Here is a 26,392-nt window from a genome sequence, read left to right on the forward strand (position 1 = left end):
AATAATGATTAGCCCTATTCAGTCTCATGATGACAGCAGGTTATTAAAAGTGTTGATCTCCTGTTTGAACATTTTGTATGAGATACATAAATACCATTTTAAACTGTGATTTTTTTGGGGGGGGTGTGTGTTTGTTTGTAAGTATATCTACTTTGGTGTCAATGAAGGCATGATTACTAATTTTTTTTCTCTCTTTGGTTGGTTTTTTTTTTGGCTTAAGGATGCTGATATATTGGACATAGAAAGCAAACACTTTGAAGACCTGGAATTTCAGCAGCTTGAACATGAAAGCAGGTTAGATGAAGAGAAAGAAAACCTGACGCAACAGCTCCTGCGTGAAGTAGCTGAATATCAGCGTAGCATTGTCAGTAGAAAGGTAAAAACACTAATGCTCCATTTCTTTGTCACTGCACATAAAGGAGATGAAATGGATCTACAACCAGATTATCTGGAAGAAATAATGCAAAACTTGCCTCTTTGAAAGAGCTTTTGCAGCAGAGCAAAAGTGATGACCCAGTAACATCCCACACCTATAAAGCATGCACTTCTCAAAAAGGAAATAAATCAATAAAATTCCATGGCCTGTTTGTGTATTTGCATATAAAAATTAAACCCTTAAATTTGCTACACAAAGTACCAGAGTGTTGGTGTTTCTTTATTAAGGACATTTGTACACTCTGGACAAAAAAACATTTATTTTATGCTCATTATTGGTGTTGATTTTAAATGATTTTGTTAAAATAATAATAGAACATCAAATTAAGAAAATAATTTTTAAATATGTTGTAAATGTCCTGTCCCAACCAGTTAAATGACAGATTTTCAGAGATCAGAAGTTGCATCTCTAAACCAGTTCTGTTCAGTAAACAGAAGCCAATCACTATATTATCAAAGAACACAAGCAGTTGTTCTTTTGTTTTGTCTCTTGAAGCAATTGTCTCTTCACTGCCTAAATCTTATTTAATTATCTCCTTCAGAGCAGTGACTTGTCTTTTAAAAACCTCTTTTCCTGCTGCTTCACTCATATGAACGAGTGAACTCTCGTGAATGGAATCCTTGCTGCAGGTTGTCTCGTGCTTTGAAAATAAAACACGTAAATGATGATTATTTTCTTTTTATATTAGGAAAAGATATCTGCTCTCAAAAAACAAGCCAATCATATTGTCCAACAAGCACAAAGAGAACAGGATCATTTTGTAAAAGAGAAAAACAACTTAATAATGATGCTGCAAAGGGTAAGTATTTATTGTCTTTCAAATGTTTTTAGCATGTAATAAAAGTGTGTTTGATAGAATGAAAGAACGTAGAGCACAAGCATCAGCTATGTAGAAGCTATCAAGAAGCTATTAATGAGATAGACATCTTTTGGATCCATTAACCCTTAAAAAAAATTTAAAAAATTTGTAATTAATCAGCAGATTTCCTAAGAGAAAACACTAGTGGCATTTGATAATCTAGAGGGTTTTAAAGGTGTCTCCCTTCCAAGGACTCAATCAAAGGCACCTGGTAGAAGCATGTGCTCCCTGTGTGGCTGCTGGAAATGTGCTCAGACAGCTCAGAGTTGTGACTTGTAATAGCCTGTACTAGGCCACAAGATGAGCTACTTGACATCAGCTAACATCTGCTTAATAAGAAGCTGGACTGAACCCTTCATGTCCATTTTGTTTTGCTTTCAATCATCAGAGAAATCAGGTTTAGTTCATTAAGCAGAACCAGTGTTTTCAAAATGCTGAAGGAAAAACCTTTTAGTTGGTCTGTGCTTATCAAATCAAGTCTTTCACTAGCTCTTCGTTCTGTATCTCCAGTTTTTTTGTTCATTTTTGTTGTACGTGGTTGAAGCTGAACCTCTTCTGTGCAGTTTCTAGTCTATCCCAGCGTGTTTCTTTACACACTGGAGAAAACAGCTGGCATTTATGTTCACTACATGGCTTTTTGTATTTAATGCAAAATGTCTGATTTTTAACAGGAAAAAGAAAATCTCTGTAATCTGGAAAAGAAATATTCCACGCTTTCTGGAGGAAAGGGATTTCCTGTCAGTCCCAATAGTCTAAAAGAGGTAAAAAGATTCACTGCTTTTTACTTTAACATAAGTAACTTTTAATACCACTTCATACAAAAGCACTCTAGTATTTAATGAAGTCCTATTCATACAAATTTTTTTGAGATGTGATGAAATTACATTGTAAAGCTATTCATGGAAGTCCAAATGCATGGGTGAGCAGAAATAGCTTCTCTTGACATTTTCCCAGATATGACTGGTATCACCTTAATCTCTTGCCCTGGAAAAATGATCATTTTTATATGAGGGGAGGAGGTGGGTAATTTTCTCAAAATAGACAATTAAACCTCATTGAAGTGAAGAAGAATGAGGTCCAGGAATAACTCTGTTCAAGTATGAATACAGTTGAGTCTTATTTTTCCACTGTAGATTTTACCATTGCTTCCCCTCCTTTATTTTAAGGCTCTGCACTAAAGCATGATGACTATACATTTTGATCTTTTTAAAAAGCATTGAATTGAAGACTTCAAGCTATTTTGGTTGTAAGATTCCTATTGATTTATTTATTTAACTATTTTGACTAGTTAGAGTAAAGTTGTCAAATATTTCTTGCTGAAAAAACTAAGTTAGTTTGGGTAATGCATTATGAGACCCAGAACTTACCTGCAGCTGTCCAGACTTCATAGCTTTGAGGAGACAGCTTTAAACTTCAAGGTCCATGATGAAGGTCAGTGTAAGGTAAGCCACAGCCACTGCAAAGATTCAGTCAGCACGTACGATATTAGCATTAACTCCCCGTATTTCTCTCCTTGACTTGACTTGATGAATCTGCAAATTGCAGATAAACAAGAAGTTATAAATGGAGAAGCAGAAAATCTAGCATTTAAAATACGCTGACAGGTATCTATGGCTGCTTCATTAACTTCTGCTTAAGAGGTCTGACTGAACTTTCTGGATCTGCTTGTACCAAAGCCCTGAGCAAGGTCTGCCCCATCTGACGATGTAGGTGTCCCTGTGGGAAGCTGGGCTCTTGAAGTCTAAAGCAACCATGTGTCCTCACAGCACCTGGGAAACATGATCTTGCTTATTTGACCTCAAAGTTCCTGGTGAGCCCAGGTGGCCTCCAGCACATACCAGTAGAGTTGAGCAGCCTTCCTCACTGTGAGCCATGCTGTAGATGACTAGGACCTTGAGTGTCCTAGGTTGTGCTCTGACCTGGACATCTGATTTCCCACCAGGACATCTGGCAAGTCTAAGCTTCATTGTTGTTCTTTTGAGATGAATCTGTTCATTTTCTCACTAGAGAGTGGGTGCTATCTCTGATTTTTGTCTTTGTAACCACATAACGGTTTCTTTAATCACAGCTATTTCAAAATGCAACTACATTAAGTGAGCCTGACACTCTTTTTATGGCAGTGGATTACTCAGCAGTGCTGTTCTGTTCACTGTAAGGAAGTCAGTTAGGACTTAGCCCAAGGTAAAAGGGAGAAGGAACAGCATGGCTTATCTGTTTTAAGCTCGCTGTCCCCATAGGCTCTCTGCTATAAAAGAAATGCTTTTCCTTGCCAGACCTTACGCTTGTTTTGGCTCAGTTTTATTTTTCTCTGACTGTTCAGGCACTTTTAAAAAGCAGACACCCAATGGTACACAGGCTTAACCAGACTCCCTGCACACAGAAGCTAATTTCATCACACAGTTGCTCATGTATCAGTTGAGTCTGTGGTCCAGCATTTCCCAGCCCCTCCTCACCAAAGCACACATTTATCCACCGTGACGCTTACTCTCTGCAGGCACAGCAATGGAGAGTAACACTGCCTCACATAAAAAGGCAGGGTGCTTATCCTAGTGCTTAAATAACTGAGGGAAATCAATGCTGTTTAGAAGTTTAGCATTGACATAGATGCCTAATCTGACTTGAAACCATTTATTTAATCTAAGGTAATAGGAGCTTGAGCTAATGCACAGTGAAGTCATTCCTTGTTTGCTTTTTTTTAACCCCATGGTGAATCCCCATTGGGATTGTGAGTCTGAACTCAATGTTTTTCATATAATGGTGAAGGTGCTTTTATTATCTATAAAAATGAATGTAATATTGCATTCATGGACTTGCCAAGTTTTGGTTACTGATGTACTGCTACTACAAGATGGTACAGCAAGTTTTATGTTTAATCACACTGGACTCTACTGTAATATGGCCATGTGTTTGGAGAGGGAAACTTTAATATCTTACCCAGACTCCTTCTCATTTAATAGTTTATCACATGATATCTGAGTCAAGATTTGCCTCCTACTTCTAGAGTGCTGTGTTCACAGTGTGATACTTAATTTTCCATTGAAATAGCTGATAAAGTACATTGAAAATTATGCTAATAGATATAGGGTTGGTCTTTTTTCAACCTGCCTTCTATAATCATTGCTATAATTTATGCATTTTTTTAAAAGAAATACCATAGCTGTCAGTGTGATTGTTGGGGTTTGTTTTTTTTTTAAAAAAAGGCAAATTGAAATGACTGTGGGGCTAACACTGACAGCATTTTACCTGAGTCTGCTGGTAACACCTAAAAGTTAGAAGCTACTTTCAGACAATGCAAATGGAAGGTGTTGTGTCAGTAGTGTAATTTGTAGGGTAGCAATGGCTTGTCCTGATGTAAGCTCTTCCCAGTCCTTTCAGTTAATTGGTTTACTCAAACTAGCTTAATAGTTAAGCAAGAAGCAAGTCAGGGTAAGTTATTTTATTTAAACATGTACAAAAAAAAAGTTAAGAAATAAAAAGATGGGTGAATAAAGTTTGTTCTTTCTTTTCCCTCAATCTGCTTTCCTGAGAGAGAGCTACCTAATTTCTAAAGGGTATTTATATTTTAGTTAAGTCTTTTGGTCACTTAATGTACATGTGCTTTTTGATCACACAAATGTATTTGTTTAAATGAAGAACAGTTTTCAGAATCCGAGTATTCAGCATTCGATAAGCTTGATGATTTTATTTTATTTACGATGTATTTCAATGATAACAAATATTTGGCTGTATCACTCTAAACTAACTTTCATCGTACTGGAGACATTAATACTCTTGCACGTCTCTTGGCTTTTGCTCCTTTTAACTTCTGAATTCCTCCTTTTAGGGCTATATCAGTGTAAGTGAAATTAGTGAGCTGTATGGCAATTCCACGAATATATCCCCTTCCACTCAGCCCCCCACAGATGCTGAAGCAGTTGCCACTGAGCCTTCCACGGCTGTGCTGACGAGCCAGCCACAAAATAAAGAGGTTTGTTTGAGAGACATTTCCCTTTGTTTGCATTGTTCTTTCATGACTGCCTTTTTCTTTTCTTTTTTTTTTTTTAAATTTTTTTTGGTAATTCAACCTGTAACAGATTGACCCTAAGGCAAAGTGCCATCTGCCAGTTATCAAGTCAGATAAGAGTTTAAGAGTAAAGCTGAAAGGACTGCTCCAGTTGTAAAGTGTCTTTGATGATGTAGATGGGACTTTGAAGGCCAAAAAACATGAATGCTTATGACCCAAGCAGCAATAAGTGACAATCTTTGCCTGTCAGACATTGTAATGTAATGCACCTTTGGTAACCAGTCTGTGGACGTGCTTAATGATTACTTGATCAGTGGTGCTTGGGTGTTCATTCTGTATGTTTTATTGCTTCTTTCCCCCCCCTCCATGTGAGGTGGTAGAAGTATATCTTGAATATCTGTGGGAGATGGGTAGTTCCTATTTACCTTAGCTATTCCACAGAGTCTGTCCAGTCTGTGTCTTCTAGCTTACTCTCTCTTTTCCTTATTCTTTGTGATGTTTTTGCCTTCGTAATGACCATAGCAAATTTTGAATAAATCCCCTTTTAAATAAATGGAAAAACTTTATGAATGTAAAGCCACCTACCTTTGTGTTGCAATAAGGCAGCAACTGGTTTAGAATTTGGCATTTCTGTGCTGCTTTTGGTAGTTAAATATACCTTGAGAGTTGCAATACAACACCTCTCCTCTCCTGCTAAATGCTCCAGCAAACACAGTTCTAAAACTGCAGCTTGTATGTGCCATGTCTTTTGAGCGATTCCAAAAAGAAAACTCTGTGTGTAATTTCTCTTTTTTCTATAAAGCTAAGATCACCTCTCTGTTCTGGATTTGTGTTTCCTCACTCTCTTTCTCCTCGCTCTATTGCTCAACTTCCATCAGTCCATTGGCCTGAGGTCATGGCTACTCATGTAGATCCTATTCCTTTATCTGATACACCTCCACCTCTGCCAGCTAAGAAACACCGCAGGCAACAACAGGTAACAGATTCAAAGCTGATAACTTGGAATTATTTTTTTGGTTTTGTTTTGTTATGGTGGCCATGAAGTTGATTTATGTGTGAAGTTGTTAAGAGTGATATGATACATCATTAGTTGATGGTGCTTGCAAAGTGTTGTGCTTAGAGGCTTTGCTCATTTAAAAAATCAACACAATGCATTATTGAATGTTACTGAACAAAAATTCTCCTTATATAAACAATCCAGGCAAATACTAATATTTAGGAGCCATTGTAACTGCCAGAAGACTTGCAGCAATGAATTATAGGTGGCTGTGTTTGAAATCCTAAATTAATTTTTCATATACATTTGAACAATGCCTCTCAAAAGCTGCGTCAGTTTTAAGCCACCGATTCATTAGAATAACTTGTATTTCTTTGTAATTGGATTCCACTTGTACACTAGACTTGAGTTTAAAAAAAAAATGGGTACAGGGGCACGTACACAAAAAGTGCACATTAATTTCATATATTTTCTTAATCAATGTGAATTTAATGTAATATTTGTAGAAACCCTGGAAAGCGTTGTGAAGCAGGAGGTACTCTGTATTTTAGATTTTGCTCTTTCCAGTGAAGTTCCCAGACTATCACCTTCAGTATATCCCATGTAGAGCATAACTGAGCAAGTAGGTCAATTCGTTTTGTCAAAACCGTGTAACAAATTACATTTGAAGCATTTCAGAAACCTGGAAGAGCGCAAGAAGCAGCACAGGGAATGTGTGTACATGAGCGATACTTTACCTCGCAAGAAAACGGCTCCGTCTGTGTCACCGCACTTCAACAGCGCGACGCTGGGACGAAGCGTTGCTACTACTAAAGTACGTAGTTGTGTGCTGTTAATAGCCTTCCAATGTCTGTATAAAAACCTGTATTCTGTCAGAGGTAAGGTTAGGTAGCACTCTAAGCATTACCTAAGCCCCTAAATTCACATCTGAAATTGACTCTGAAAGAAATTTGGGTTTATTGACATATGGGAATATCCAGGAAGCCTTCCGTACTCCCAACCTTTATTCTGACCTCTGGAAATGCTGTGCTCTAATAGAAACATAGAATGTCGTGAGTGGGAAGGGACCCACAAGGACCATGGAGTCCAACTCCTGTCCCTGCACAGGACAAGCCCAAGATTCAGACCATGTATCTGAGGGCACATGTTGGCCAAATGCTTCTGGCATCTTGTCAGGCTTGGTGCCATGAGCACCTCCCTGAGGAGCCTGTTGCAGTGCTCCACCACCCTCTGGGTGCCTCCAGAACCTTTTCCTCATGGCCAACCTCACCCTCCCCTGCCACATCTTCCTGCCATGTCCTCTGCTCCTGGCATTATCTTGCATTTTGTTTAATGTATCTCAAGGATTGTATTTCCAAGCTATTTTAGCTTAAATTCATTATAGAGACTGAACAGATTGTTCTCCTTCCTACCTAAGATCTTTCAATGGTAAAGTTGTGTATAAAGTGCAAATACTCTTTATTTGTGATGTGGTACATCGACAAACAGCAGCAAGGTGGAGATATTTGAAAACATAGAATCATAGATTGGTTTGGGTTGGAAGGGACCTTAAAGATCATCCAGTTCCAATCCCCCTGCCATCAGCAGGGACACCTTCCACTAGTCCAGGTTGCTCAAAGCCTCATCCAACCTGGCCTTGAACACTTCCAGGGATGGGATATCTACAGCTTCTCTGGGCAACCTGTTCCAGTGTCTCACCACCCTCACAGTGAAGAACTTCTTCCTAATATCTAATCTAAACCTTCCCTCTTTCAGCTTAAACCCATTTCCCCTAGTTCTATCACTAAATGCCCTTATGAAAAGTCCCTCCCCAGCTTTCTTGTAGGCCCCCTTCAGGTATTGGAAGGCTGCTATAAGATCTCCATTTTGTCTAGTAAGAGACTGTGCACAACTAAAATATTCATGGCTGATTGATATGATGTGACATGGATACCCATGAGAAAGCAAGTTATTTTACCATTAGTTGCTGATACAAAAAAAAGTCTTGAAGTGTAGTTTTAAGTACATATTTACAAAATTTCCTGCAGGGACATTTACCATTAGGACAGAGCAACAGTTGTGGCAGCGTCCTTCCTCACTGCCTGGCAACCATGACCAAAGAGTCAGAGTCGAGAAGGATGCACAAAGGTAAGACCTTTTTATTTGATTCATTGCTGTTAAAAGTCAGTCTTCAGTTTTTCTGAAAATAAGTCTGAAACTGGTGTTGCTATAATCAGGGCTGTAAAAAAAAAAATAACAGGGCTGTAAAATAAGTTTCCTTTTTGGTGAAAAAAGCAAGCTCTAAATGTAATTTGCAGATATCAGGTGTTAAGATGATGATGTAGGTGCACAAGTAATTTTGAAGTATGCAGTCACCAAATACAATCAAGTAAACAAGAAAAGTATCTTGAAATATACACATTGGGTTAACTGGGTAATTTCTGTGAGTGATTTTGAGACAATATATTAAATATATTATATGTTGCTTTCTTTTTTCTTCTCTTTTCTAAAAAAATAATTATTTAATGTTGTGATCTTAAAAATTGTTTTTCACAGGCATATATTTTTGCCTAGACAAAGTAATTCCCCAGACAAAGATTCAGTATCGTGACTTACCTTTGAGAATCTGTAACTGTGGTGTTGTCACCAGTCTTAAATATTTGGGCTACAAAATAGGAAAGGAGAGGTGTTTTATCGTAGATGGATAGCTGCATTTTTGTAACAGGGACATGACAATTCTGGATTCAAAAGGAAGTTACATCTTTGAAACGTGAGCTTTTAGGCTGTGCCATTCTGTCTGTTGACTTGAGTCGATACGCTTAATTTCTGCTTTAATAAGATGCATTATTCATAAGTGTCCCATCTGCAAATGGAGTTGCTTCAGTGCCATCTGTCAGTTCCTTTTCTTTCCGGCATCTGCAGCATTGTTATCAATAGATGAGCCAGAGGTCCTTAGGTAGAATTGCACTGACTAAGCCTGAGCTGAGATAGGATCCATCCTGTTGTTACAGGACTTGTCAGAGCTAGCAGCTGTTAAAGGTCAAAGAGCCCGACTGAGGTCACCCACACTCATCAAGATGACTCAATACAGGGATGGAACAAGCTTGCTGAGAAGGGATCATGACTTATTACATACACTTTAAAGAGCTGATCCAGTTGTGATTTGGGGTTTTTGAGCTTTAGCTATGCAGCAGGCCTTCCTCAAACCTACCGTGTTGTGGCTAACTTACCTCGAAGTATTTTGGATGTCATACAAAAAGCTTGGAAAGCTTTGATGTACTTAATTTGCAGGGGGAGAATTGCTTGCAAGTACACTCATGCTCTTCATTACACCATCGTGCAGAAAACGCTTTGTTTCCCTTTGAAAATCAGTAAGGATGGTTTGGCTAAACTCTGATCACAAGAGATCACGTGTTTACAATTGGAAATATTTCTGTAAAACGTTTGCCAAAGATCATTAGTGTGTGACCTAAAACACAATTACAAAGTGTTACCAAACCTAATACAGGCAGAGATAAGAGTTTTGTAAGTCAGTTAAAATTCTGCAGTCTTATGTGGCTTCCACTAACATCAGTGAGTTATGAGTCTGTGTAACTAAGATTAATTTCAGCAGACATCCTTAAATACATCATTGAAAACCACGCCAAGTATCACATCAGTAGGCATCCTTGGTAATGTTCTTTTATTCCATCACTCTGTGATAAATGTTTCTGAGATAATAAATACACTGTATTTCTTACAGAAATATTCTTGAGGTAGATCAGCTTTGTGTTTTTGGACTAAGTGAATATTTTGGAGGAGTAAGATTTTCTACCCAATCACTGGAACTCTGCAAATGTATAGATACTGCTTATACTGATAATGATGCTCTTAGATCTCATCCTGCTACAAAGATCAGTTCTTCACCTAAAACAGGTGATGAATAGATGAAAAGTCTTGTTGACTTGTCATGGGTGTTAAACCACTACTTGTTTTCCTTGCGTATCTTTTCCCACTTGATGGGTTTTTCACTCCATCAGTTTCCTGTGTTCAGGGTGATGTATTGCAAACAACATGGGGGGCTGAAGTTAGGGATACCTTGAGCATAGAGCTGCACCATGTGCATTGGAGCTGGGTGTTCTCAGCTCAGTGGAGAGCCAGGGTCTCACATGATAAATGTCATTTCATCTGCTCTGGGGCACTGGCTATTGTGTAGTGTCCCACAAACTGCTCTACAGAGATGATGGTGCACTCCTGAAGCAGTGTGAGTAGCTTACCACCTTCCTTAGGGCACTGAACAAACTTCTAGGACAGATGTTTTGGTGTGTTCATACAGATCTGAAAAGAAGTAAGTTCACTGGTGCCTGGAAGAAGGAGTGGCACTAGCTTGAAGATATCTGAGAATCATCACTAAATTAGTAATGGTATAAAATAAGCTTTCTCTAATTTTTTTTTTTCTTCAGTTTTTCTAATTTCAGTCCAAGAAGGTAAATGTAGAAGTCTGAGAGGAAAAATTCAAAGTTAAAAAATGAAGTCAGGAAATGAAGAACAGCCACTTGAGTTTGAACATGGATTTCAATCTCTTTTTCTTTGTGTGGGAACAAGTAATGTCTATGAATAAATCCAGTAGGAAATATTTTCATAGATTTTAAAGTACTAAGTAGTCTCTATTCAAGGATTACCAAAACTGTGTTTAGTCAGTCATGTGAGTTTAAAAATTCTTCTTGAAAGAAACTGACAGTCTAGAGACCTCACTCTGCACAGGTTGAAACTTGGTCCCAGGAAGCTCCCATGGGGCGCTGGGTGCCTGAAGCCTGCACAAGGACAGGCAGGATTTGCAGGATGGACTCCAGAAGAGAGGAGGGAATGTCTAGCTGGGACTTAAGATGTTAAGACCAGACACAGCTCTGGGAACAAAACTGTTAGGACAGAGAAGTTCCATACCAGCAAGATGGTGATTTGTATTCTTTCTAAGCTCTACAGAAGAACAGTATACTGAGTGCAAGGTAGTTATGTACCAACAAATTATAAGCTTTCCAAAACAGGTTTGTTTTGTTTTTGTTTTTTACTCTTTCTCTTATTGAACTCAGGAAAAGCCAGAAAAGGTATGAAAACATCCCCTTACCTAGCTGTATCGTTGTCATGTTTTTGGCAAAAGTACTGATTGCATCAGCACTGTCAAGTTGTTCCCAAAAATCTTGGAAAACTTTGAAATAATTGTTAAATAATGATGGTACTTCAAAAATTCTTTTTTTTCCTGCTGTCAAATAGCCTGTCACAACAGAACTTTTATTTAATGCCGGTATCTGCAGAGCTGCAGCTTTGCAGGCCCAATTTTTTTGCTTCTTTGCTCATAGCCGTACAAATAGAGCAGAAAATTTAGAAATCTTTGCAGATCTGTGGATGACAGTGACAAGGTAGGCAGACTCGGGCTTCCTACTTTGGAGTGTTTCCATACAAAAAATGTATTGTGACATGTTAACGTCAATCTTTAAAAAAAAAGGAGAAAGGATGGAAATAAAAGAAAATGTTGTACCATGATCTTTTTTATGAAGTACTATTTTTTTTAACATACTTGACAGCGCCACTTATTAATAACAGCTTTCACCTGTAATTCTGACCTCACCATAATTTTGTGGTGGTATATCTGGGGGGGGTTTTTTGTGATTCTGCAATAACTCTCTTGGATTTTTGTTTTAATGGTTTGGCTTTATGGATATTTGCAATATTTTGCTCAACAGCATGGCTGTTAACAGTGGTAAGTTTACTGTTTTACTACGGAGAATACTAGCCAATGCACCAAGAAACGTATTAGCTCTTGTATCAGCTTAGACTTGGCAGATACAAGTCTTGGCTTGTGGGTTATTTTCAGTGAAGTGCTGCTGGATCTTATGAGGGGTCTAATATTTTTAAGTGCATGTTCTGTGAATAGGCACCTGAATGGTTTAAAGTTTCTTCAGCAATAGATTGTGCCTGCATGATGTGTAAGTGGGGCTGTAACAGAGGCAGGTTGGTTGTGAGGCTTCTCGGGGTCGGTATGCAGCTGATCCTGAGCTCTGAGCTGCCTGTTGCTTACAGCACGAGGAGAAAATGAGAACATCACGTTACGCTCTCATTTTGCCACCTAACGACTGTATATTTCTTGCAGTGTTTGGTTACATTTGCATGATGACATAAATTTAACTGGTAAATGTTTTACTTCAAAATGGGTTCTTTAACTTCATGGATATATTTAAAAATGGGTTATTTATCTTAATGGAAAGTTGAGTTTCCTTTAGGAAAGCGTTTGTAAAACTGCCATGTCTGTTGTTTCTCTATTCCTTTTAGATGGGTTTATTTTTCAGTTAAATGTAAGACGTGTAATTAAGATTTCTGGGCAGGGAAAGTTTTGCAAAAGGCTCAGTAGAAAAACATGCATTTTAATAAAGTTCTTTCAGTAATTTGTTTTTTTTCCCTCTCTTTCCATAATGAATAATTGATAACCATTTCACAGGAGCAATTAGTCATTCCAAAGGTTCGAGTACGAAAGGTAATTGCTTCTCTGCAATAACAGCAGCATTTGCCAGAATAATGGGGAAAAAACCAAACTGCACGTGTGACTCAGTAACACCTGTGTTGTGTGATGCTCTTATCCATAACTGCCGAGGTGTATTTGTGTTCCTTTTGTCTCTTTTACTAATCGGTGCAACTGAACTTTTATTGAAATTTACAGTTCTCTCAAATGGCAAATAAAGTCCTGTTAGTTCCTTAGAAACCAGCTTTAATCATCTGCGAGAAACCTTTGTATGGTTCAGAGGGAAGTGAGGAGGAAAGAGGAGACTATCTGCCTTGGAAATGCTTGTAGGGCATGATTTCCTTAATAATATGCTTTTTATTCAACTTCAGTCATGCTTTTCAGATACCTTTTGGAGAATATTGTAACCTTTCCAAGGTAGAGCTGCAGCTCTTGGCTCCCTAAGCTGGGACTCTCCCCACTCCAGCATGGCAAAAATACCAGACAGTAACCTTGTATGTGCAGATAGAGAAGAATAAGGCAGGAAAACATTCCTACTTTAAGCATGTTTTCCTAACATCAGTGTCTTAATGGTGTCTAGTAAAAATTTTTATCTGGACCTTGCTGCATTTGTATATTTGTCTGCATTTTTCCTGTGTCTGTTTATCTTAAATATGTGGAACATCAGCAGCTGCCTTCCTGCACAAATGGGAGGTTTTAATGTAGGACTCTGACGGTCCTTCCTAATCTCCAACTGTGCCACCAGCTCAGATTTTGGGTCAGGAATGTGCAGAGAGTATTATAAACTTGACTGAGCATCAGAGCTGTGAGAATGTCTCACTTTGTGCATTGATTGAAGGAAAAGCTGAGCAGTGCAGTTGCATTTGTAATTATATGGATTAAACAAACCTTAAAAGGGCACTGTAAATTAATTTCAGCAATTAAAACGACAACTATCATTATATTCTCCTCTTCATCAGGCAAACTCAACCACCTCTCTGTAAGTCTGTATAAATACTGCTGCATTATTTACAAAGAGCAATGGCAACATGAGATAAAAATAATTCTAAATAATTTTTTTTTTTTTAAAGGAAGCGTAGCCAAACAAAGTTCCCTGTGTTCAAGAAGGATGGCTTTTCGGGAAGGATGAATTTGTGGCAAAATAACAGTGCAAAGAACTTAAATGTTGCATAACCCTTATTTTTCTTTACAGTCATTGACCTATAGGGATCTGCTTCAACTCTGTAGGGTGAAGGCCAGTTTCAAAGCTCCAGGAAAGTACCTCTACACTAGTAACTATGATGGTGTGACAAGTAGCCTATATTATTTCGGCTGAAACTAAAAGCCCAAGTTGCAGTTACCAGAAGGCAAAGTTCCACAGACAGACCAAAAAATAATAAAAAAAATCAACATTCAGTAAAATCAACTAAACAAGTACTCAAGACCATTAAATATCAGGACTTTTTTTTTTCTTCAATCCATATCAATTCTTTTGGATCTTTGAATCTTGCTGCATTACTTTCCATATTAGGCCTAATTTTCATTTTTAAATGTAAATTTCATTCATTCAAATTAAACTTTCATAATACACATACAAGAATATATATTGAAAAGTCAGTCATGCTAATCTGCATATATTTGTGTCCATCATAGATAAAACAGGTATGTAAAGGTTTTATTTCAGTTATTATTAACTTGTGAAATGAACCATAATATTGTAGTACCTTGGTCACAGTGTAGTTAAGACCCAGATGATGCTCAAAACGCTTGTGCTGCTAACATGTTACGTTCAAGTCACAAAATTTCTGTGTAAAATAAATGTTTCCTCTGTACTCTGCAGGGTACAACCATCAGCGTGTCTGTGAAAACCAAAGGCAGAAGTCTCCTGAATTCTACAGCAGAACAGCATCCGAGTCAAATGTGTATTTGAACAGTTTCCATTACCCAGATCGCAGTTACAAGGACCACGCCTTTGATACGTTAAGCTTGGACAGTTCTGACAGTATGGAGACAAGCATATCAGCATGCTCACCAGATAACATTTCCAGGTAAATCATCTTCCTTTGTGATGTTGTAATGGTCACAGGGTTATAATGAAGAAAGTGAATATCATAGAATCATGGAATGGTTTGGGTTGGAAAGGACCTCAAAGATCATCTAGTTGAACCCCACTGCTGTGGACTGGGTTGCTCTGGTAATGTGACTGCTGCTAACTGGTTGAGAAAATCTAAGATCATTAGACAGGCATAGTATTTAGTATCTGTGTAGCCCTTTATAATTGGGTTTAACTATCATCTCACTTGTTTCTTTAAAGATGGAAACTAAAAATATGGAGAGGCTAAGTGATAATGTTGAAAGCCACAGAGAAATCAGTGTGAGTCCTGGACTGAAATAATGAAGTTGTCAATGCTCCTTTCAGAGTGGGTAATACCTGAGCTTCCTTCCCTGGGCACTATGGCAAAAGAATTTCCTGTGATAGGAAATTTCTCAGACATGTGCTGGCAATGAAGTACACTTGTTCTGCTGCAGGTCCACCATGTTAACTTACTAGAGCCTTATGCTGAAACACTAAGGGCTCCTCAGGTGGTCTTTTTTACCCTTTCCTCTCCCTTTTCTGGGTCAGTAAAAATGAAGAGACGACACTGAAAGGCTTAGAGCTCTCGGCTGCTTTTCTGATCCTCAGAGGCTGTCAGCTCAGTCACTGCTCCTCGGACAAAGAACATCAATGACCTGTCTTAAAAGTCCAGCTGAGTCTCAAAATTGTGTGCAAACAATTTTCTTCTGACAGTGTGGTTTCAATGATAGCACTTCCATTTCTGCTCACAGTCCTGCCCCAGCAGTTTCATGAGCATAAGTGGAGGCTAATAATTAAGTACAACATTGTCACAGGATTACAAATCCCTTGTGAACACAAGGACAGCTTTTTTGGCATCTGTTTCCCGTAACAGGGTATCAGCCCTGATACTGATTTCTCCTTGTAGTCTTTATCATTGCAATATCGAGGGTCTCAGAAAATACCACTGGCACTCATTCTGCTGGCTAGTGGGGTTTTTTTGTTTGATTGGTTTTGTTTGTTTGTTTGTTTTAATTAAAAACATTAGGACTCAAGTTTTGAGGATTTCTGGTTTTAGTAGATACACAGATGGCAAGTTTCTGATAGCTGGGACAGGCTGGGTATTAACTCTTATCTCTGCAGTGATCTGACACGGCAGGGGTATGAAATCTGTCTCTCTCTGACTTGCTGCTCTGACCATTTTGGAGGAAGATGGCATGTGTCTGAGCTACCCGGGGCCATCTCGTAAGTGGAATGTCCAGCCAAGGATGGGGGAGCCCTGATGGCTGTTGGATTTCATGGGTGCTGTTTGCCCTTCTGCCTCCCTCTGGCTCTTCTGCAGCTTCCAGATAATGCCAGAAGAAAACAAAACAAACAAGCAACAAAACAAAACAAAACAAAAAACCACAAAACAATCCCAAAACCAGAAAAGGACCCTTTATAACAGATCTTTCAGTTTCTCCCAAGGCAAACTTTGGTGAGGGAAGAAAAGAGTGTGGTGTGGGCTGATTTTGTTGATAAAACTTGGAAGATACGCAGTTAATTTTCCTTAACAAAGCTTCCCTTAAGCAAAATTAATTCAGATTGTTTTAGATGATGTTTGAGAATCTTTTCTAACCATACCAGACTTTAAAGGAAAACAATTTATGATGCTTTGTTCCGACATTTAAAATAATTTAAGTTATATTTTAGCATGTATAAGGTGAGAGAGACTTTTTTTGCTGGAAATGCATAAAATCTATCTGTGCTCAAAGTACAGAAGAAACAGAACTGCCGTAGTCACTCAGCAACTTGCCAAACAAGGGTTGTTCCAATGTTCATTAGCAGCTTCCTTTTCATGGCTGAGGATTCAGATATTGTGGTGTTCTTCTATCCATTAATTTCTGTGAGCAGGATAAGCAAATCAACAATGAAAGAATTTAACTAAGCTGAAGTGATAACCAGTTTAATATGGGAAAACCTACCACAATTAACTATCTTCCAGATTGTTCAGATTACTTTTAATTTATGTCCCTGTTGCATTTATTCAAGTTATTTGACCCAGAGTCTCTTGGCCCATCAACTAAACATACTTTGGCCAAACTAGGCTTAGGCATTTAAGTCAGTGGCCTCACTTTTTTTAGAGGCAATAAGCTTTTAGAGTTCAGATAGATTTCAGGTGGATTATAGCTTTTCTGCAAGCTCGGGTTAAGGGTTAAATGAGGTATGTTATTTTTATATTGTATTTTATCTTCTCATTAAACATATTCCCAGTATCAGACAGAGAAATGTCTTCTCAGTAGTCTGGACTACTTCCATTCTACCTGTGTCCCTTCAGAGCTGGTGTGCATGCAATTAAGTAGCAGGAACAAATCTGCCACCTGACACTCACTTCCACTTGAGTGGTCAGATAACATTTTCAGTACAATCCCAAGTCAGATTGCTCTCAGCCCTAAGCATTTGAATCTATTCCATTTCCTCATTGTTCTTTAGTCTAATGGCATTATTAATGGTAATACAGTAATATTTAACATCAGCTGTTTTCATTGAACAGCATAAGATGAAAAATAAGAGAGAGAGCATGCCATGGAAATGCCACAGTTCAAATGGCTGTTAAATTGTGATGAAACACAGAAATTGTACTGGAGAAAAGAAACAAAAGGAAAAAGGACAGACAAAGGTGATGGCTGTGCTGTTCTGTGCTGGGCCAGGATCTGGAACTCTCTGTGGTTAACCTTGTTTCTTTGGCTTGCTGGTTACTTTAACTAGTAGATCCTTCCTGACACTGTCACTGAATGGCCTTTAGGAGTACCTCGTAATCCTCCTTATTTTTATCGAGCATTTTTTGATGATGAGCTCAGCAGGGCACAAAACAAAGCCAGTCAACAGCCAGAAAGACTGTTATATTCAGATGGCTGCTAATGCCAGCTCTGAGGATTCTGTTCTGTTAGGACATGGCAACTACCTCCATCCCTATTCTGTTATCTGGGAGAAGATGACAGATCACAGGGGACTGACAAGGTGCATTTTTAGGCACTTGAGTCTGCATTTTCCACAACTGCCTGTGGAACATATACATTGAGAGTGTACCATATATGTTTTACATCATTTTTTGTTAGTGCCTACTGCACTGAATTGGATCAGAACAGTATCAACTCCGTTCTTAAACTGCCTAATGTTGGATTGTAAAATATGTCTTTAAATACAAAGTACTTTTTTTAAATAACTCTGAACTTTTTTGTCCAGTGCTAGCACTTCAAATGTTGCAAGAATAGAAGAGATGGAGAGACTTCTGAAACAAGCACATGCTGAAAAGACTAGGCTGCTTGAGAGCCGGGTAAGCATAACTTTATGAGTGAAACTGAGAGTGGGCATGTTAGATAAACATAGAATCATAGAATGGTTTGGGTTGGCCGGGACCTTAAAGATCATCCAGTTCCAACCCCCCTGCCATCAGCAGGGACACCTTCCACTAGACCAGGTTGCTCAAAGCCTCATCCAACCTGGCCTTCAACACTTCCAGGGAGGGGGCATCCACAACTTCCTTGGGCAACCTGTTCCAGTGTCTGACCACCCTCACAGTGAAGAACTTCTTCCTAATATCTAATCTAAACCTCCCCTCTTTCAGCTTAAACCCATTTCCCCTTGTTCTGTCATTAACTGCCCTTATGAAAAGTCCTTCCGCAGCTTTCTTGTAGCCCCTTCAGGTACTGGGAAGCCTCTATAAGATCTCTCCAAAGCCTTCTTTTCTCCAGGCTGAACAGCCCCAACTCTCTCAGCCTGAATAATCCCCTCCTAAATTGACCCTATATAGTTTACACCTAATAGACACTTAAAAACTGACCTCTCCCGACGTAGTCTGGTCTGGTTTCTCCCTCAAACTACATCTTTGAGCCCATATGCAATAGCTGCTATCTCACTGGGTGAGTTGATGTCAAAATCCCATCAGAAGCTAGGTCAGGACTGATCCCACACCTGCTAGGAGAGCTGCTTAAGAAGAACCTTCATTTCTAGAATGGTAGTATTTACAATTCTGATTCCAATTCTCAGCCCACTTTGCTGGATAAATATCTCTGCCTACTTAAGAAGCAAAAAGGGATTTAGTCCTAGCCTGGAAATTACATTGTCAAATATAGTTTCACATATAATGGAAGTTCTGCATGTGCTGTGGTATTTAGGAACGGGAGATGGAAGCTAAAAAACGGGCTCTAGAAGAAGAGAAGCGCCGCAGAGAACAACTGGAGAAAAGACTGGAAGAAGAAACTAGCCAGAGACAAAAATTAATTGAAAAGGAAGTCAAAATACGTGAGAAACAAAGAGCACAGGTGAGATGTGGTGACATGAAATAGTTTTTACATGCAAGATTTCCCCTTGATCTACAGAAGGGACTAAGTGTATTTCTGCCCATGGTGAACAGAACTGCTCTCAGTTGAATAGGTGGATTTAGTAGTTCTGAGGTGTAACTGTGCTGCTAAAAGTATGATTTGGCCTCTTACAGCCTTAGATAGATGTCCAAGTATTCATTTAAAGTTAAATAATAGCACGGATACCTATTTAGCATCTTATATCTGAAGTACAAATGTTTATCCTGTAAGGTTTGTTACTGAGTATGGACAGAGCAGAATTTTTGAGCCTGAACAACAGAAACTTGTCAGTGTGTTAATTTTATAAACGATTGGTGGTTTTTTTTCCTTTCTTTTAATACATAAAATATCTTGGAATGTGAATTGTCACTTCCAAATATTTGACTGGGGGAAAAAAAAAAGCTTTCCCAGCTCTACATCTGCTGTGGAGAGGAAGTAGTGTTACCTCCTACATCTTCTTGCTTCTTGATAGAATTTAGAGGTATCTTGAGCTTTCTTTAGGCTTAGAGGTCTTACCTATTTGTTTATTCCACCACAACTAATAAGATCTACATTGCACAGCAAACAGACTAGACAGTCATTTTATTGTTAGTACCATATAGCAAGACAATCAGAACATCTCAACATGTATCTGAGTGCAGAAGATTCCATGTCATATTTGATATCTTTCTGCTTTTATCTGTGTTACCTTTGTGAAATCTTTGTTTCATGTGTTACTGTTATTTTTTAATGAACATTCCTGCATAACTTACCTTTCTAATTGATAAAATTAGATCAGAACAATAGGACAACCCCAGAGGAACTTTAAGCAGTTTCTGGTTAAATATATCCATTCCTTTGTTTTTATATAAAATATAATTACCAAATGTTAAATTTTACGTGTACTTTACTTGAATGGGTTATTCTTCACAACTCAAGCATGGCATAAACAACAACACAATGTTTATATCTTCATCCCAAATTGGAGTGTGCATGTGTTGTAAAAAAAAAAAAAAATGCCCTATCAGTTACTGCTAATTGGCAGAGTTGGCAGAGGAGCTGAAGGCTGAATTGGCAGGAAGACAAAACCTATCTGCCAAAAATAACTACAGGTTTTTGATAACTTTTTTTTCCTTTGTACCGTGACACCCAATTTTATTTATTTTGTTGGGTTTTTTAGCACTTCCTGACACTTAGAAACGTAAACTAGGGGAAGGAACTCCGCTTTTGCACTTGCCAAAGCTTGTGCCAGCTTGTATCATACAGGAAAGCATAATTTCAGAAGGGTGCTAAGAGTTCTTGTGGGCAACCCAGCTCCTATTGCACCCAAGAGGTTCTTGAGAATGCAGTGGGGGAAAGTCCCTTCGATTTGTGACTCAGGGTGGGATTTAACAGGCTCACTTCAGGCATGCAGCCGGGAAATATTAGATTCTCCAGGTCACTGACTTCTGTGGAGTCAGGGGAGGGAGATAGAAAAGGAGATACTTCTTTCACAGGTTGTTCAAAGCACCTAAATTCAGCTTCTGTTGCAGATCCCCCCCTGTGATGTAGCCTCTGTCTGCCTTGACTGCAGCAGGAGCCTTGGGAGACTTGTCTTTTGTATTTAAAATGGGGGGAGGGTGTGTGCACAGACCCTCCAGGCACAGAAAACATGCATATTCCCTCAGCTGGCACAAGTCCCAAATCACTTCTGCCTCCTGCTTCTTCTCCCAACCGATACTATCCAGGTTTGAACTGCAGTCAAGAATGAGGCAGGTTCCTGTGCTGCTCTGCTGTCTCTTGTAGAGGGCAGCACTCCAGCTCTCGATACCATATTGCCAGCTGTGAACCAGATACCACATTTAACTCCTTCAGAAGAAAATCATTCTGTTTTGTTCACAGCAAACTTTGTAAAACTAACTAGCGATTACAGTTCACTCTCATAATTTTTCCTGTAATACCATGTTTTTATTACTTATATTATACTTTGCATGGAAATACCTGTAGCACTAAAATATTAATGAGTGAGATGTGTAGTGAGTATCTAGCCCAGAGAAATAAAGGGTTTGCTTAACAGAATGCAAATGAAGTTCTTACACTTTGTCTAAAGCAGCAACACACCTTTACATTTAATTAATGTTTGGATTCTAAAACAACCTTTCTGTGCTGTGGCCCCTGTTTTACCAGCTTATCAACTGATGATTTCAAGAAACTCCTATGCTCTAATCTCACTTTTATAAAGTTATCCAACAATTTGTAAAGTTAAAAGTTTTAGGGATTTTTCTTTTAAGAAAATCAGGACTGCAGCAAAAACTCTATTTTTCTTATGTTTATTCTTAGAATCTCTGGGCAGTTTCCAGTTATATCCTTGCAGCAGAAAGAGTGAAGGAGATGTTAAGACTTCTGTTAAAAATAATATGATTTTCTTTTCTTTGCTGTAGGCCCGTCCCTTGACTCGCTATTTGCCCATTAGAAAGGAAGACTTTGACCTCCGAAGTCACATTGAAACAGCCGGTCACAACATAGAGACCTGTTACCATGTCTCCCTCACAGAGAAGACCTGCCGAGGCTTTCTGATTAAAATGGGAGGAAAAATTAAAACATGGAAAAAACGATGGTTTGTTTTTGACAGAAACAAGAGAACATTTACTTATTATGCAGGTAGGTTGCAGGATCACTGCTAGGGTACATCTGTCCCTCTATTTTCCTGTCAACCTCAGCTGAATGATGAACATGTAGAGTCCTGAATAAAACTTGTATTTCCATTTAATTGGGTGATTTACACACACACTTCCCTGTACTGTTCAGTACCAATGCCAGGTAGGGCAGAAATGAGCGTAACAGACAAAGGGAGAGATGTGTATAGGCAAGAGGAAAAGATGGAAGATCATCAGGTTCCTAGTTATTTTTTTTAAATTATATACTTCCCTCAATGAAAGAATGATTTCTTGTACCCTTCATACAGGAATGTAATTTATTATACTTACCATGAAGATTAAATTAAATGCTTCTGCAGTCCCATTGCTTGATGTGCTGAGAAGTCTTTCAAGAAATTAAAAAATTAAATATACAGGAGTAGACTTTTTGAGTTGCTATATTTTGAGAGTCTAAGGAATTTGAAATTAACAATATGTAATACTCTATAAAAGAAGTTTCTGTACACTAAGTTGCATTACACAATGTCTGGAGCCACTATAAGGATTGCATTAATTTTTTTATCTTGGGGTAAATCCAAAAATTTGGATTTGCTGTGCAAATCTACGTATGGTTTGACTTTAACATTTCAGAGGAAGCCAGGAAAATTACTCTGTGATCTGAATATTTATTGTTGGGAGAGGCCAGACAGGGGGCATATGTCAGATGGTCATTTCTAAGAAGCAGCAGAAAACATTGAGTACGAAAAACACTCATAGTTCCATTTCCTTTCGTGACATTACTGCTTTCCAGCAACTCAGAAGGAAATTAAAATAGATGGTAGGGTTATGCAATGTTCAGTCCATTTTTTTAAAAAACACATATTTGAATTAATTACATTCATTCATTAAATACCCACTGAATATTTCTTCCTAGTTTGCAGTAATACTGTGAAGAATGTAACAATTTTTTTTTTAATTATTATTTTCTTAACATCTGGTTTATTGGTTAGTAAAGGCCTGTAACATACAGTAGTGTTCCCATGTGGTACTGATTTTTTTTTTTTTCAGTAGTTATGTTAATAGTTAACAGTTTCAGTTTTGAGTGCAGTATAGTTGCCATAATGCAGTTTGAATTACCAAAGAAAACTTTTCATAATGGCTCAAGGACTCCAGCCAACAGACAGAGTTTCATGAGAATTCTGTACCAGCTGTGCAAAAAAGCAGCTGCTTGTATGAGTGAGGATCCATCTAGATCTTTAAATATAAAGTAGACTTCCAAAATCAATATTGGTAATGTAAATTCAGAGCAGCTGAACTCTTAAGTGAATCTATTGGTATATTGTTTTAGTTCTGCAAGCATACTGAACAAAGAATTTACCCTAAAGTCTGACAATTTAGCGCAGCGACTGAAGCATCTGCACTTTCAGAAGCACTCAAGGAACTCTACAAAGACTGTTGGGATGGGAGCTTGTGGGAACCTGAAATGCTCTTGTAACTAAGGCCCCAGGTGGGGTTGAAAGGAGAATGGATCACTGTTTGCTTGTACTGCACAGACAGTGTATTTCATAAAGTATTGCATTAGCTTAGTATCATCTGTGCTATCATGTCATGATCTTACACCTCAGTACTGCTGCTGGTCCCCCGGGGGCTGGCAGGGGAGTTCCCAACGATGTATCGTTTGGTCTCTGGGATTTCTTTTTGTCATCACATGAAGCTTTCAGAATTGCCTGCAGCTTCGGATAGGATGTAAGCTGAGTTTCATGATGTTCAAAATGACAACAGTCTCTCTCATGGGACTGACAAAGGTGTTCTGCATGACTGATCAGTGTTAAGGTGATATAACTTGCGGTCAGAAGGGATTATATTCTCCTAATATAGAAGTACTGGGAGGGGAAGGAAGTTTGTCATTCAATGTCACATGCAGTTGTGATGCTTCTTAACACCCTCTGGGATTATTTAACATTTTCTCTTCCATGGCAGGAAAACAGAGAGTACTGTGGAAGCTTATCTGCCCTGTTCCTTTTTCTTGTGAAATATTACAGTTGTGACTCTTAAGATGTTAAGTTCACAGTCTGTGTCCTCCTTGCCCTAATGATTCACTAGCCAGTGCTGGGACAGAAAGCAATATCAGGAAATCATAGAATGGTCTGGGTTGGAAGGGACCTTAAAGCTCATCCAGTTCCAACCCCCCTGCCATCAGCAGGGACACCTTCCACTAGACCAGGTTGCTCAAAGCCTCATCCAACCTGGCCTTGAACACTTCCAGGGAGGGGGCATTCACAGCTTCTCTGGGCAACCTGGTCCAGTGTCTCACTGCCCTCACAGTGAAGAATTTCTTCCTAATATCTCATCTAAACCTCCCCTCTGCCAGTTTAAAGCCATTACCCCTTGTTCTGTTGCTCCCTGCCCTTGTAAAAAGTCCCTCCCCAGCCTTCATGTAGCCCCTTCAGGTACTGGAAGGCCACTAGAAGGTCTCTCCAAAGCCTTCTGTTCTCCAGGCTGAACAGCCCCAACTCTCTCAGCCTGTCCTCATAGGAGAGATGCTCCAGCCCTCTGATCATCTTCATGCCCCTCCTCTGGCTTCAATCCAACAGGTCCACATCATCCTTATGTTGTGGACCCCAGAGCTGAATATAGTACTCCAGGTGGGGTCTCAGGAGATGTCTAAAACTGTTTAGAATTGACTCCCTGCAAGTGTCTGCTGCTTTCCATTGCCCTTAAAGGTGGACTGAGTCAGCTGTGTCTCCATTGTAGATATCAAAACCTAAGTGAGAAGACTCCCACCCTGTATTTCAGCTTTGCTGCAGTGGGATTTTGGCACCAGAAACACAGCACCACTGGATAACAGCCTACTCCTTGCTAGCTGTCTCCCTGGAGTAACTATCCATTCGGACTTTCTTACCTTGGGTGCTCTGAAGTAGTTCCTGAAGGGAATTCCCTTTCTCTGAAGGGAGTTCCCTTTCACAACTGGGGCAAACTGTGTCTAATTAATTTGGCTTTTACCTTGGGTGTCAGAACAGGAGAGTGCAAACAATTCTGATGCTGCAGCTGGTGCCCAGGAACTCCTATAAACTTTTCCGTGTGTCAGAGCTCATAGAAACTTCCTACAATCTGCTAACCTCCTATTTGAATAATAAATATTAGCTTGAGACTGAGGGAGATTATTATAAAGAGAAGCAGCATTTTTTAAATAACTACAAGCACAAAAGCTTTTGCTAGCAACTTGTATTTCAAATTTGCTTATTGTAACAGTTTTCCTTTGCAGGCAAACAGTAGGTCTTAGCCTGCGAGCTGTGTGAAGTCTGGCTGGCTTCCATGGAATTGGAAGCTTGGATGTATCTCAGAGACATCTGTCCTTCTGTTGGCTAAAACCAGTCGTAATGTTTACACACTTCAGTGCAGGGAGTGACTTGCAAATAGATGAGGAAGTTGCAACAGCTTTATTTCCTTGGAAACCAGGTGAAAAAGAAAACATATTAAAGTAGGAAATGCATCTCTCAACAAAACAGACCAACTAGTAAGAAAAGCTGAAGGTTTTGGTGGGATTTCACAAGCAGAAGTGTTTATCCAGTTACTTATCAGCTGTATCAAAATGCAAATTAAGCTTTTGCTTCTCAAAGTACTGTTCATTTTGGTTCTCAAAAGTCATTCTCTCTTTTTTCTATTTTAGACAAACATGAAACTAAATTAAAAGGTGTAATATACTTTCAAGCTATTGAAGAAGTCTATTATGATCATCTAAAGAATGCATATAAGGTAAACTTTGTTATTGTTGTTTTAACTGAGTATCACATGGCAGTACCCCAAATACGGTAGCTGCTGTAAAGTCAAAGGGAGAGCTGAGATTACTAAAAAACTAACCAAACAAAAAATCCCAGATTGGAGGAAAAGGAAGATGAAGCCAGATCAGTGATCAGCACTGAGGGTTTGGTTTTTGGTTTGTTTTTTTTTTAATAGTGATGAAAGCAGAGATAAGAGAGCATCTACCTGCCAAGTGATGGTCCCTTGTGGTGAGGAATTCCTTAGTCCAGTGGTGAGACCACTGAAATCAGTGGCTTTGGCAAATCAAGGGATGGCAGTAGGTATCTGTCACGGGGAGGGAGTTAACTGGTGCCAGCAGCTCATGGCACGCCCTGCCTCTCAGCTGTAATTTAAATGAGCTGTGAACAAGCTGAATATATCCTTGGCACCTGAATTTGTGAAAGCCAAGGTGGTATTATTGGCCTATTGATGGAGGAGTTAGTTGTTTGGGCACGAAACAACTATTTGGAGCCGGGTACTACTGTGCAATATTCTAGTGGAAATATGTTGTAAAAAGTGCTTATGCTGGATGCAAACACCTTAAATGCATCTCTGCTTCCAGTGCTGCGATGTAGGATACAGTGCTACAGCGTTTTGCATTTTATCTTTCTCCTTAACCCTATCACAAATCTCCCTGTGAGTAGTTTTACTTCTGGTGCCGATAAATGCCTTTGATTTAATTCTGTTGCTGTCCTTCTTTCTGTTTTATTTTAGAGTCCCAACCCGTTGCTCACTTTCAGCGTTAAGACACATGACCGGATATACTATATGGTTGCTCCTTCACCAGAAGCCATGAGGATATGGATGGATGTTATTGTTACAGGCGCAGAAGGCTACACCCACTTCATGTTATAA

General features: G+C 38.9%; 1 protein-coding gene across 1 annotated transcript; it reads left to right on the forward strand.

Annotated features, from left to right (window-relative positions):
* Positions 1 to 220: 220 nt before the first annotated feature.
* Positions 221 to 26,392, forward strand: LOC104520131 (pleckstrin homology-like domain family B member 2; the record flags this gene model as incomplete). The annotated part of the gene is made up of 14 exons (XM_029085969.1): positions 221 to 376; positions 1,125 to 1,235; positions 1,967 to 2,056; positions 5,119 to 5,262; positions 6,101 to 6,274; positions 6,966 to 7,109; positions 8,323 to 8,422; positions 12,747 to 12,782; positions 14,587 to 14,794; positions 18,025 to 18,115; positions 18,957 to 19,103; positions 21,542 to 21,761; positions 25,407 to 25,492; positions 26,252 to 26,392. Coding segments are annotated over 14 exons (1,848 nt in total), but the record flags the coding sequence as incomplete, so codon positions are not given.

The sequence above is a fragment of the Antrostomus carolinensis genome, unplaced genomic scaffold (genome assembly GCF_000700745.2).
Source record: "Antrostomus carolinensis isolate BGI_N321 unplaced genomic scaffold, ASM70074v2 scaffold4257, whole genome shotgun sequence".
Lineage (NCBI taxonomy): Eukaryota > Metazoa > Chordata > Aves > Caprimulgiformes > Caprimulgidae > Antrostomus > Antrostomus carolinensis.